At 44.7% G+C, this 14,025-nt stretch overlaps 1 protein-coding gene across 9 annotated transcripts in view; it reads left to right on the top strand.

Annotated features, from left to right (window-relative positions):
- Positions 1 to 14,025, top strand: part of ZNF462 (zinc finger protein 462) — a 140,446-nt gene that overhangs the window by 92,149 nt on the left and 34,272 nt on the right. For all 9 annotated transcript variants that reach the window (XR_013551707.2, XR_013551706.2, XM_078436609.2 and 6 more), the window contains exon 8: positions 13,400 to 13,667. Coding sequence is in view for 7 of the 9 variants with exons in the window: in XM_078436609.2 (XP_078292735.2) it covers positions 13,400 to 13,667 (268 nt within the window). In the remaining 2 variants the exon portion in view is untranslated. The remainder of the gene's footprint in view (positions 1 to 13,399; positions 13,668 to 14,025) is intronic.

Raw genomic sequence — 14,025 nt, forward strand, 5'->3', positions numbered from 1 at the left:
CCGACCACAGGATCTTGGCTGACACCCACACATTTATTGTGTTTGCCAGCATGTGGACATATCACTTGGTTTCCTGTGCTTCCTTGTTAGATTTTTGCACGTGAAGGGTTGGTAGGGAGCAGAAAAGGTAGCCTATTGAGTTTCTCTCTATCTCTCCCATAGGTAGGGCCGTAATCTATTCCAGATGTAAGTGTGGTGCATTCGATAGAAACAGTAGGAACTGAATTTCAGATGAACACTTCCAACCTGCTGGTAAAATCCAGAGCAGAAAAGACACTACGTAGGTGTTTTCTACTTAACAAAACGAAGTATGGAATCCCAGGCTGCTGCTGAGATTCTCTCAGCAAGAAGGAATGTGCTGCTAGTTGGTTTTTCTCACTGTGGGAATGCGTTTGTACCAAGCCACCTTCCCCGTCTGAGAGGGACTTGGTTGGGGCTGTGGGTGCAGTTTAGAGACACGGAAAAGGTAAAAATGTGAAGCCTCTGTCTCACCTGGTTCCTGCTTAACATCCTCCGGTGGCTGTCTACTTTGCCTTCCGAGTACATTCCAAGCTCAGCATGCAGGTTGTTATCTGGGCCCCACATTTCTCTCTGAGATCATTCCTTACCTCTCGTCGCTGCTGCGCCCAGCCCCACAGCCACGCTGAGTGCCCTGCCTTCGCAGATTCCTCACACTCCAGGCCTTGCTGTCCCTTCTTCCTGGAATGCCCTCCTCCCCCTGTTTTTGCCTCTCCTCCTCATTATTCCATTGACTTGGCTAATTCCGACTCATCCTTGGAAACTTGAGTCTTGTTTCCTCCAGAAGCCTTCCGGTCTGGCTGAGGGGCCTCCTTTGTGCTCCTTACAGATCTTTGAGCTCTCTTCAGTGACCTAGCACTGATCATACGCTGCTGTAACGGTCTTTCTTTCCATCTCCCCCAAGACCATCAGCTTTCCTGAAGGCAGAGGCCATCCTTTTATTTTTGGGTGCCCAGAGTATGACAGATTACCTCACACACCACAGGCACCCAAACAAGTTATTTGCGTGAGTGGATCTAGAAGTGTTGATGTTCACGGTACCACGCGCCGGCCATGGCGCTCGAAAGGCTGAGATGCGGGGCGGGGCGTGTGATGGCAGGGCTACCTCTTGGCTCAGATCAAACACTCGAGGCTCAGCCGAGCCACAGGCCCCCAAGCCAGCCTCGATGCTCTCGTTAGTCATGAAAGTAAATCCAAAAATCCACGCAGGCTGAGAAATTTGAGACAAGGTCCCCCACAGTTGGTAGGGAAAACCACATCATCAAGCAGCATATATGTGTATGATAGATCGAAGTGCTGTGCAGAGGAGAATGAGGGAGAGGGGAGTAAAGGACGGGGCCTGTGGCATCAGGTGGGATGGTTTGGGAGAGGGTCATTGATGATGAGGATGATTGCCACACCTATGAATTGGGTACCCAAGGACCTACTCAAAGCTGGAGGTGAGCTTAAAAAAAATTTGAAAGGAAAGCGACCCCAGCATGTTCTCCCCAAGAGAGCCTCTAAAGTTGGGAGGTGAAATTCGCTCTGACAATTCTTTTTGCAGCAAGTTGATTTGTGACCATGCTGTGTGCATTGTTAGCCAACAAAATGGGGCGAATCATTGAGTCTGTGGTGTTATTCAGGTCAAGCCCTGCCTTTGAGCTGAATCCAAGCCCCACGATCAATCCCCTCCCCACTACAGCCATCTCCACCACCAGATAAGCTGGGAGCTCGTTGCCAGAAGTAGCCATGCGCTTGGCTTTGCCCAGAATCAATCAGTCAAAAACTAGCTGCCGAGCTCCTACCGTGTGCCTGGAGCTGGGGTGAGGGTCAGTTACATCTGTTTAGAGCAGTGTGAGAGACGCCCATGCCGATCCTTCCTGCAGTCTAGTGAAGGAGACCAAATTCTTTCATTGATAGAATCCACTGCCTAACCGCTAACAGGCAATTTACAATTCAGTGCAAAATTATGTGATGTAGACTGTAATTGCTGTGGAACTGAGACCCTTAAAGCACTCTTTTGTGTGCCAGGAGACTTTACTTCACACACTGGCCTGCTCTGCACAGCACCCAGAATTGCCAGCATTATGGTCTTCATTGTATAGGTGAGGAAGCAGAGGTCTGCTTAACTTGTAACCAACCTCCACAGGGTTACAAGGAGGCCTCTGTGCACCTCTGGGTAGAGGAGAGGTTGCCTCTTCTCCAGCTGCTCCCTTGCTTTTCGCGTCCTGTAAGGTAATGGTGAAGATCAGTGAGAGACCTTGCAAGAAGCCCTTGACAGGTGTTAGACACAGAGCTGGCTGAGACAGTGGAAGGTGAACCTGGATGTCCCCACCTGTCCCGCTGCCTTCTTGGAGGCTTGCGCCCTACAGCTGAGCCCAGCAGCACTGAGAAGTATTCCTGTGGGTGAGTTTAGAGTGGGTGGGAGAGCTGTCTATCCTCAGGGAAGGACCTAGTGCTTTAGCGGTGATTAAAAATGTAGCTTCACCCAGAGCCAGGATTTTCTTACACTGGGAATAGGTGAAAAGAAAAGGAAAAATGGATAAGAAGCCCACTGGGTTTGTTGGTTAGGAGACTCCCGCTGCTGGGGGACAGTTTTAGCAAAACTCTGTGCTTTGAAGTGTGGCTGCTTATTCTATTCTTGACAAACCATTGTCTTTCTCACCTGATTTCCATATCATCTCTTAGAGCTCTACACGTATCTAAATATATATGCTTATACTCAGGTGTGTTCTTTCCTCCTGATTAGCTAATCTTTGAAGAAATTTCTACAGTTGCTCCCTGCCCGGGCTCACGGCACTGTTCCTAGCAAGCCATCCATTGTGACCAACTCCTTGAAGTCAGTAGGCATCCTCCCTCCAGGCAGGTCTTGAGGAGGAAACTCTGTGGTCTTGCCCACGGCCCGTGAGCTCTCAATGCCATCCGAAGTTGCTAGCGAGCTCTCTGTGGTTGAGGCCAACTCACTGATGTAGAGGCTTTTGTACTCCACGCTTTTCGTTGGATTTTCAGTGTGGTAAAGACATCCATACCATCTAAACGAACAGCAGGAAACATTACTTCCTCATCACACAATTCAAAAGAGTCACAGGTGAATTATGCATTTGGTATTGTAAGAGCTTCTCAACTAACAATGGCAGATGCCACCCAGAGTTTCCTCCAAAAACAACATTAGAAAAAGCCTCCTTCACCACACATTCATTCGTTTCCCTACAAATTTCCAGCCTGCTTCCAGGAGGGTTTTTAAGAACACACACTTTGAGTTACAAATAACGGTTAGTGCAGAAGGAATACCTACAATGTTTGCTAATGACTGTGGCAGAAAAAGAACGTGTTTTCGAAACTGGGGCATGCAGGAGCCCCAGGTTATATTCCTGTTTCTCCATTGACTAGCTGGGTAACATGAAGTCATCTCTGCTGTGCTGAACCGCCACCAGTCTTTATGCAAAATGCGTCGTCTGTGCGCTACATAACCTGGGATGAGCGTGCGTTCCTGATGGAGAAAAATTGGTGAAACAGTTGATACAGTGAGAATGTAGTGATAAATGTGTGAAAGTAATCCACGAATACCTTCTCGTGGATTGTAGAGGACTCCATTTTCATGGCTGTAGCAGTTGACTACAGAAGAGTCACGGTGTATTTAAATATGTGGTGCCAGTTACACCTGCACATTCTACAAACATCTGTGCCTGTCAGTGGGTGCAGAAAAGGGAGGAGAGAGTTGCATATAGAATCAACTAAAGTGGTTCCCAGATATCCTGATATTATCTGTTTCCAAGTTTAGACTTAATAGCAGATTTGGGGTCAAGACCAGAAATGATGCCTTTGGCTCCTTGGGATGGGCAGAGATTATGAATTTCTTGCCATTCAAATTCTCACATGTTCCAGAAGCCATTCTTCAGGTAATTTTAAAAAGGCCCAGGCTTGCTTCAGTAAAAGTGGGTCAGTGTTTCAATAGGAAGCCTCTATCCACCTCAGTATGCAAGGAGAGAGTGACATTTGGTTAATTGGATTTTCCTTTTAAATCTGGTTTTCCAGAACACTTTTTTCAGTTTGAACTCTCTTTGGATCTTAGTAACACATTTATTGAGGACCTGTTTTGGGCCAGGCCATGAGCTAAGTTCTGAATTTGCTAGATGAACTAAGATATGAACTTGCTAGATGCATGGATTATAGATGGATGGATGGATGGATGGATGGATGGATGGATATCCTACTTTGAAAGAGATCCTGCTTTGGTGGAGGTAAAATAAGTTAACTTCAATGCCACATGATGAGCACTAGTAGGGATTTTAATAGGTATGTCTAGAAAGATCAAGGAAGACCTTTATAGTGATGGCAGATTTGAATTGAGTTCTGTTTTGAAAGATCATGTGAGTTGAAAAGGCTGAAATGCAGCAGAAAGGCATTGCAAGACTGAATGATGCTGTGAGAGCAAAGCCCGCAGTGAATGTTAGGAACCTTCTGGGTGGCTGGCAACAAGCAGGGTGGGAGCAGGGTGGGTGGGGGGTGAGGTAGGTCTGGGGAGGAACAGGAGACCGGGAGCACCACAGCAGAGTTTGGACCTTTTCCTGTGAGACATGGTGAATCCCATGGTCATGTTTGCTTTTAGAAAAGAAAGGAATCTTAGGAGGAGAAGAAACTTGAAAATGGGAACATATTTTGGAAGTTCATGTCAGCAACCATAAGGGCCTGAACAAGCCATGGCGTTGGGGCAGTGAGTGGATCACAGAGTAAGTGCTTTTCAGGAGGTCAAACCAACAGAGCTTCTCACTCATTGAACATGTAGAACAAAAGAAACGAATCAAGGATTTCTTCTGATTTCATTGACTGGGTGGCTGGTGATGCCATTTGAAAAAAACCACTGAGAGACAAATGGTTTTGTCGCCAAATATAGGGCCCGGTGAGCTGCAAGTCTGAGAATCTTCTTTGTCTGAAATCAGACTTGCCTGGATTCCCCCCAAAGAGAGAGAGAACAGGAAGCTTCATGTAAAATAAGGCCTTTGAGAGACCGTTTCAATGAACTAAAATATGATGGGACACTAAGTCTCAAGAAGAGAAGGTTGCCCCTCCTCTGTTTTTTGCTGTGTTTTTGTCATTTTGAAGACTAATTTTTTGTTTTGTTTTGGTTTGTTTTCTCATCTATTCCCTGATCATATTTCAAGGTTTTGTTTTTACTCATCAGAATGACAGGAAGTTTTCAAAGTGTGTTTCCTTCAAGTTTGGCCTCAACCTTATTTTCAGGATTAGACGTTTGTTTTTCCATTTGCCTCCATGACAACCAAGCCCAGAATTCCTATATATAGTCATCCAGTGCCCATTGTCCCCCTGGCCATTGTATCATAATCTTGTGCATCCAGGCCAGAGAGCTCCACTGATGATGGAAGACGAGGAGGTGCTAGAGTCCTTGGCCTGGAGATTTTCAAGGCGTAATCAAAAGAAGGAAATAAAATAACGTGGCTGCCTCTGGAGATTTATGTTCCCCTTTAGACACTATCCAGAAGGAGTTGAAATGGCTTGTGTTTCATAGCTTAGTTTCTAATACAATTTTCTTTGGGAATGGCCCATAGAGAACATTTTTGAGACTCTTCAAAGGAAATGCTTGGAAAGTTGCGTCGATGATTTGTGGTTGGTGGTATCCTTCTGGATGCCAAGTTCTGCTCTGTGTTAGTAGCATGAAGTAAACAACAGGTACCTTGAGCAACAAAAGGATTAAATGGGGTTTCCAAAGGATTCAGATAGAACTCAAGAAAAATTATTAAATAAGTAAACTTTTGAATCTGTGTATCATCTTGACAACATACTGTTTAACATAAAATGATAGGCGATGGATGGATGGATAGATAGACAGGCAGACAGGCCTAGATTTAGGAAAGTTGTCCACAAATTCAATCCAGGAACATTCTCCTAAACACCTTTCTTCATGAAAGGACCAGGAGTCTCTGTGGCCGTAAAAGCACGTGAGGTACTGTTCTTGCCGATCTAAAATGTAAGTTCCACAAGGACCCTTGTTTCTTTTTCACTGATGTATCCCAAGTGCTTCGAGGTGCCTGGCATGTAGATGCTTCTCAATAAGTATTTTCTAAATTAATGTAAAATTGGGGGCAAATACATAGATTGAAACAGTAGAAACTCTCATTTGATGTAATCAATAGCCACCTTCTCAGTTACATTTGAAAGGTTCTAAAGGTAGGGAATCTTTTTTAAAATGCTTTAAGCATTTTACTTTCACTTAAGAAATTGATTTCTTCATCAGTATTGGGACATACGGTCAAGCTTATGTATTTGAGTCTGGGTCCTTTGATTGGAGTTCCCTAGTTCCTCTCTTATATAAACCACAGGCACCTACATTGTGTTATGTGCCAGTTCCAGATTCAGTTTCTTTTAAGTGGAGTGATAATTTAGACATTTGTGGAACAGTCTTAGAGCAGAGTCCTTCTAGATTTTTATGTTCTCAATCTTTTATAGTTGGTCCTGCCAAAACATAATTTGACAGAAATTTTTTTTTTAGCAACTTGACTTTATCAAGTCTTTTCAAAGCATTCAATGTAGCTTCATAGAAATGACACTTTATACCCATATTTCATCATGTTAGGTAATACTAATTAAATTGAACAAGCTCAGGAACAAATACAACAGGTACAAAGAAGTCTGGGGGAACGTGAAAGTGTAATGAGACCAGGATGGGAATCTCGATGCGTCTGTGTTGACGAAGCACCGAGGAGAGCAGATTCCTATCTGGATGGTTGGGGAAAATTGTCATAGAACAGGTGACATTTCAGCTGAGCTTTGAAGGATGGGTAGGTGTTTGCCAGCCAAAAAGAAGAGGAAGAGCACTTAGTAGCCCTGATCAAGGATTCCCAACGATGAAATAGGTAGAATGAGCAAGGAGTTGGGAACTAGCCAGAAGTGAGGCTGAAAACGGGCTCTGGGGCCGAACTGAAGAGCTCTGTGTACCGCACTAAGGAATCGAGACTTCGCCTTTGGGCGCGGGGCCATCCTCCTATGGTAGCCACGTAAGTGATGCATGCTACAGATCTGTGACGTGCACGCAGGCTGAACTAGAACAGACGTCAGAGGAAGGAAGACCACATAGGCTGTGAGAGCTGTGCCCTCAGGTTGTGAGGACCTGAGTGGACAATGGGAAGGGAAGACCTACAGGGGGAAACGATTGGAGCCGAGTATGACACACGTCTCCAGGACGTGGCACTTGGCTGAAGCGCTGTCGCCACAGGGCAGTTTGGAGGAAGAATCTCACGGTATGAAGTTGGACGAACCGGTGAGCTGTTCACTGACATTCAGACACGTGGGCAAGGGCGCAGAAGGGAAGTGTGGGCAAAGAGGAAGTCAGTCTTCAGCATGTTGGGTTTAAGGAGTCCGAATTTTTTTTCAGCTTTAGGTGAAGACTCAAATCAACTCAAAGCTCAGCTGGGTTTCCCATTGCAGCAGGGTTCTCTCTCTCCACCCAGATACCTGGGTCACTAGCACCCAGGTGAGCACACTTGGACTATTTTTGTCCCCAGGCTCAAGTTTATTAGCAGTGGGGTGGTAGAAATTGCATGGCATTCCAAAAGTTTCCTGGCTGTTCACTCAAGTAGGTCTTTAACTGCCCTCATCATTGTTAGTGTGCCCTTCTCCAATTTTCTATGATTTCTTGGCTGGAAATAGCGGGCTGTATTTCCAGCATATTTGGGTCCCACCCACACCCCCTCCATACTTTGGATATTTACAATATTTGTGGTTAAATTATCCACAGGTAATATCCTATTTCTGGTTCCTTATAGTACCAAACCTGAGCTGCTCAATCGCCTGCTTTTCTAAAGAAAACTACAATTTGTGCATTAGTTTGAACTTTCTGTGCTATGTTAGAAGATTTTAAATTCTCCTTCATGCAGTGTACCCCACTCTTGGGTGTACGTATTTTTCTGTTCAAACTCATCCTCTGATCTTGGTTCCTTTTCCCTGTTGGAATTAAGTCAGTTTTTCTTTTTTTTCTTTTTCTTTTTTTTAAAGTTTTGTTTTTAAGTTGATTTATTTTGAGAGAGAGAGAGAAAGAGCACAGGTTGGGGAGGGGCAGAGAGAGAGAGAAGAAGAGAGAAATCCCTAGCGGGCTCCACACTGTCAGCCCAGAGCCCGACACGGGGCTTGATCGCATGAACCGTGAGATCATGTCTTGAGCTGAAACCAAGAGTCAGACGTTTAACCCACTGAGCCACTCGGGTGCCCCATGTCGCTTTTTCTCGTGGTGATAAGAATGTAGTTACTTCATTTCTATTTATGACTTAAGGTGGAAGTGTTGGTGAATTGAACATTCCAGCATCTTCATGTCTAGTGGTGATTTCATTAATGAACACACTAATACTAGTTATTAAAGGACATTCAGGTTTCTCTTCACATTCCCCTCGTCTCTCCGAGACCCACGTTTCATCAGTCACTGCATACTGATTTTGCTTCTTCTCCACTAGTTCTTTGTGGATGCCTCTATGAAGACGTTTATTTTTTGCACGGAATCACAGTTATTTACATGTCTATCCGGGAGCCGCTTGAGGGCAGGAACCCAGTCCTACTGCCCCAGAACGGAGTCTCCTGTTGATTTTGATGTACAGTATATATTTGCGGACAAATGGATATAATTTAATCACTTGCCCCCCTGACCCCATCTACAGTTTGCTTCTCTAAAATCCTTTGTCTTTTATTTTCTCCTGGTACTCGGTTTGCACTGACCAAAGAGCCTGCCTCCCAAAGTCTGCATGAAAATCTAGCTCAAATGTAATTAAATGTCGTTGCTGGCACCAAGATTCTTCTGCGACTTTTTCACCTTCACTCACTTCCTCTCTGTGGAGCTGCAGAAAATTGAGAATTGATCGTCCTGTACAGCTTCCTTTTTGGATCGCTCAGTGCATAAGGGGGCTGTCCTCCGCAGCTCCTACAATTTACTGCCCAATTGATTCTTACTCTTCCTTGTGTCTCCCTTAATCTTGGAATAGTTAAATTCTCCCATTACTGTTCATTTGTTCTCCTCGCCTCTTTTGTTCCTTCAGTCAATGGGGTGAGCTTGCAAGACGTGGAGAAGACCTGTGTTGTCACAACAGCTCTGCTCCCTCTCCCGCTACACCTGAGCTCTGGAAAGGTGCCCCTTGTGTCTTCCTTGGCTTTGAGTCCCTAGAGCCAGCACACAGCCTGGCACTGACAGGGTGCTGACCAAATGTGGGGAGCATCAGAATATTCAAGAAAGCTTCATTCCACTCCCAGAGTTGACTCGTTTGTCATCTGCCCTTATAAAATTACATTTTTTGTGATCGTTTCTGTGATGGCTAATTTCCGGAGAAAAAACAAGAAAAAAAAAAAAAAAAACCCTCTCGAACTGATAGTCACCCAGGTTTGGCTGGCATTGTGGGAGCTCGAGTATGGCAAGAAGAAATCTTCCCGTTTCTCCAAGAACATGGCTACGTGAGAGGGGCGAGAGGTTTCATCTGGAACCCCACCCCCTCCCTGGTTTGAAATCCTGTCCCAGAAGCCCCGGAAAGTACCCGTCTCCCATCCATGTACATTTCTTTTTCCAGGCACACCCCACCTGAGGAATTTCAGAGCATTATTATTTGGGGGCAGTTTATCAAGCATCTAATGAAAGCATGACATTTGGGCTGGCTGGTTTCCCATCTGGGTATTTGCAGTGCTCTCCTGTGCCACCTGCTTGTAGAATTGCCTCCTGTGTGATCGCAGTGTTTTGTTTCTATAAAACGTCTTGAAGGTTTGGAGATTCTTTTTCTTTTCGACGAATCTTGCTTTATTTTTTTCCCCCATGTCCTCTGAAATGCTTATTTTAGTGTTTCCTTTTACATCCAGTTTACTGTTATTTTCTATCCTGTTTTCATTTCTATCTGTTCTGAAATTATTTTCCCAAGTATTTCAATTTTTCTGTCACCTTTTCTCTCTCCTCTCTGCTACATATTTATCGTTGATGGAACACTCTGATGTTCTTTCTCGTTCTTCTGATGTGCATCGTGGGACCTGAGGTCACCATTAGATATAGATGCCTGATGGGCAAGACTCAGATTTTAGAGTCAGACGAATCTTTGTCCAAATCCAACCTCTGCCTCTTACTAGCTGTATAGCCAGCTGTGTCGACTACCTCATCGGTGAAATTGGGATGAGAACTCATACTGCACACCATCGTTGTGAGAATTAATTGCTGGGTGTTCAATAAATTCCAAACCCGTGTCAGTAAGCACCATGACCATCCACGCTAAAAGTCTAGTTTGATCCTGATTTTACAAAATAGAATTCTTTCCATGGATAGTTTACAAAATGGATAGCTAATGTGACTTAGATTTATTTTACAGCTACAGCTGTACAGTATGATGTAATTTCTAAAACTTTGCACATAAATAGAGTCACAGGTCAGAGAATTAAATTGATAGACTGCATATCTCCGGGTTGGGTCAGGAACATAGGGACCAGCATCATCTCTGCTGTTGGTTCCATCACAAGTATTCCTGGCCATCCAGGTGACAAAGACGTAGCCTGGTTTAGTTTCCCACTGGATTTACACTCCTGTGCTTCTGCTGCCATATTTCCCAGTGACCGCAAGCCTGGCTGTCTGAAGCACAGAATGGTTTCACTTTCCATAAGCTTGGAATGAAGAAAATGGTCTTAATGATGATATTTAACCTTGGTGATGTGCCCTTCAGTACTAACAATCTGTTTGCCTTTCTAACCTGGGCACAAAACGACCCTGTTCCTGCTCTTCAGGCTGTGCCTTGTGAACAAGCTGGAATTTTAGGTAGTTAGCAAGTGGGCTTTTTTAAGATGGGTGAAATCATACACGCTCGCGTCTTTGTCACTTTAGTGCCCAAAGTGCTAAAATTGTACATTATTCACAAACTCCCAAGTGAGAGAGAATGAGAGACATAGTATATCTTGGCACCAGAGAGGAAAGTAAAGCTCTAAGGAGACCCAAAACGTTGTAACCTAGGCTTTACTACAGATGTACCATAGGCGGTGAGGTTTGCCTGTCTTTGTAAATGAACCACCTGTCCATCTGATTTTAGCCAGGCAAAAAGGAATTCATAGCATGATACATGAGGCTGTTCCTTTTGCCATTTAAGACGGAAGGGTGATGAGCCTCCCTTTCTTGGAATGCTTTTCCTACGACTTCTTGCATTTCTATTTCTTCAAGTTTCATATAACATATATGCTGAAGTCAAAATTTAGAATTCGCTTTTTGGGATGGATGGAATAAAACGCAGTAGACCCTAGAGACAAGAAAAATGTGTTAAATCCAAGGAAACTCCCTTCCGTTGGACGGAGTCTCCCTAAGAGATTAGCGTAGGTGTTAAGTTGGGCTGGGTGGAAAGCAGGGGGAGATGAATTTACGTGGCCTGTTATCTGCTTGGGGAAAACTTACTTCTTTACGACTTCTGCTGTAAAGGGATTGACGTTGTCAGGGGTCTGTCTGTCTGATGTGACTAGCAGCTGACCGGCAGGACTTGCTGAGCTGGGTGCTGTGTCTTGTTGTTGGTGGCCGCTTTTTGAGAAACGGACTGTTCCTTGGGGTGTTTGTTTCTGGTCTCTGGGCAGATTTGCGGGTGGCAGACGGCTCACGGGCCGTGGACCTGGCTTTGGCCTTGCTGGGCACGGAATTCCAATCCCGCAGAGCAAAGAGCAAACAAGAGGAAGGATGGGCTTGTCGGGATGGTGGCTGGGCAATGCCCAACCTGAAGCTCAAGCCTGTGTTAACAGGAGAGGCGGAATGTGCCTCGTGCTTTACTGTGCGTGTATTTTAAGCAGAAACTAGTCTTGAGAGCTTAAATAGAAAACATCTCGAACAATCCATGAAATGGTAAACAAACCTGCTATTGAAAGAAAGAATGAGAAGTTGACAATTGAGGTATTGTGATCCTGAGTGGGTTCATCAGCTAGGGCTGAGGAATAAAGAAACCAGAGATAAAAGACTTGGGTAAAATGAATTCACTTGTGTCATTCCTTTCTTCCTTTGTCTTCAGTTTATACCTGGTAATGAACCCAAGGAGGCTCGGAGGTATTGTTCAAGTTTCCTTTTGTTTTATTTTTGTGTGTGTGGCAGGTTTGTTTACAATTTCCAAAGGGGTTTTTCTCAATCTTGAGGAATACAAATTGAGAGGGGGGGAGAGGAGAGCAAGAACGGAAGGTATTTGAGGATTTTGAAGACAGGAGGTGGCCTCACAATAAGGGAGGCTGCTCTGTTTTTGTTTTTCTTCTCCAAGAGGCCGACGGGATGGATGGACTCTGGTTTCATCCAATACGGGTTTTACAGAATTCCTCCACGTCCTGCCTCGGGGAATCGGGCTTTGGAAAATTAAGTGTCCATCAAATCAGGAGGAGGCTGGTACAGTTTCTATCCCCTTTCCCCCCGCCCCCCGCTTTTTGAAAGCCTTAAAAAAAAGAGCCCTTTGTTGTCTTTTCAAGGAAAGTTACACTGAAATTCATCTGTGCGGTATTCATGGACTTCATTTGTGCCAGTCATAGGCAGCCGTAGGTTCTGCGGGACAATGGTGTTGAATGCGTAGCCCCAACACTCAAAGCAGCGTGTTGGGAAAAGGTTCAAGACCTTTCTTTTACTCTCTCTCTCTCTCTCTCTCTATCTTTTTTAAGAAACGGAGATTTTCCCACCTCCCATCTAGATCAGATTTCTCCACCACATGCCATTGAAGCTTCTCAGGGCTAAGATTTATGCCTGTCATTTCCCGACATTTTCCTCCGAATTGCAAACTTTAAAATACCTTTTAGGGAAACTTATTTGGAGTTTCATTTTAATGGGATTTATGAATAAATCTCCATCTTAATGCTGACTAAGCTTTAAACATCCATTCCAGGAGAACACTATTAGATCTTTATATTTTAAATTTTAAATCATTTGACTGTGAAGGCATAAAACATTTTTATATTTGTGAGCACCATGTGCTCGAACATTTCTGTTAAAGACCTTTTTTTCCCCCCTTGAATCATTCTGGGCTCCAGAGGAGGAGATATTGCATCAACTACTTTCCTTTCTCGTGTGGATGCCTTGTACATTCTTGCATTTATTCCTCTCCCCTGCAAGGACAGGTATACCTTGGCAGCCTGTTGCCACGCTGTGATTTCCTTTTTAAAAACAGTTTATTTTCTTCCTTCACTTTGAAACCTTTAACCTCAGAGTTTTATTTTTAAATGCTGTGAGCCCTCAAAGAAGTGACGCTTTCTTCCTACCTGCCTTTCCCCAGATCTGTGTTGTAGGATGTAAATGAAGATGAAAGACGGATCATAGTCCTCATCTTTAAAAAAAAAAAAAAAAAAAAAAATACTCCACACTAATGTCGGGGCTTTCAAGTGTCAAACCTCTACTGTGTTCTCTGTGTCCGGTCTCGTTTTCCCCGTCTGTCCACAGACTCCTCCTACTCAGAACCTCCAGATGTTCAGCAGCAGTTGAACCACTACCAGTCCGCTGCCCTGGCAAGGAACAACAGCCGTGTTAGCCCCGTGCCTCTTTCTGGGGCCGCCGGGGGTGCTGAGCAGAAAACCGAAGCTGTTCTTCACTGCGAATTCTGTGAATTCTCCTCTGGCTACATCCAGAGCATCAGACGCCATTACAGGGACAAGCACGGCGGGAAGAAGCTCTTCAAGTGCAAAGACTGCTCCTTTTACACAGGCTTTAAGTAAGTGACATGAAGAACAGCCCCGAAACACAAGGTGGCTGCGCCTGTTCCGCCCCTCACCACACTCTTCCCTACACTCTCCTGCTTGGAGCTCAGGGGAGGCCCTGCCCGTGGGATGATACAGGCATTAGGTCCAATCTTCACAAAAGGAGGCTACTTCCAGAGGACTGCTTTGGGGTTTGTGAAAGGGGTTTGGGATGAAGAGCTCTATCAGAACAAACGGATTTAAAAATTAGAGCCAGTGGGCACCCAGGAAGTGTGAGTTTGCGGTAAGGGATTTCTCTGGCCCAGTGCATGAAGCAATGAGTGTTTTTCCCTCGGAGGACTATCCTCCCTTTTTTAAATTTGTCTTTGAAAA

Source organism: Panthera onca, chromosome D4 (genome assembly GCF_046562875.1).
Source record: "Panthera onca isolate mPanOnc1 chromosome D4, mPanOnc1 haplotype 2, whole genome shotgun sequence".
NCBI lineage: Eukaryota > Metazoa > Chordata > Mammalia > Carnivora > Felidae > Panthera > Panthera onca.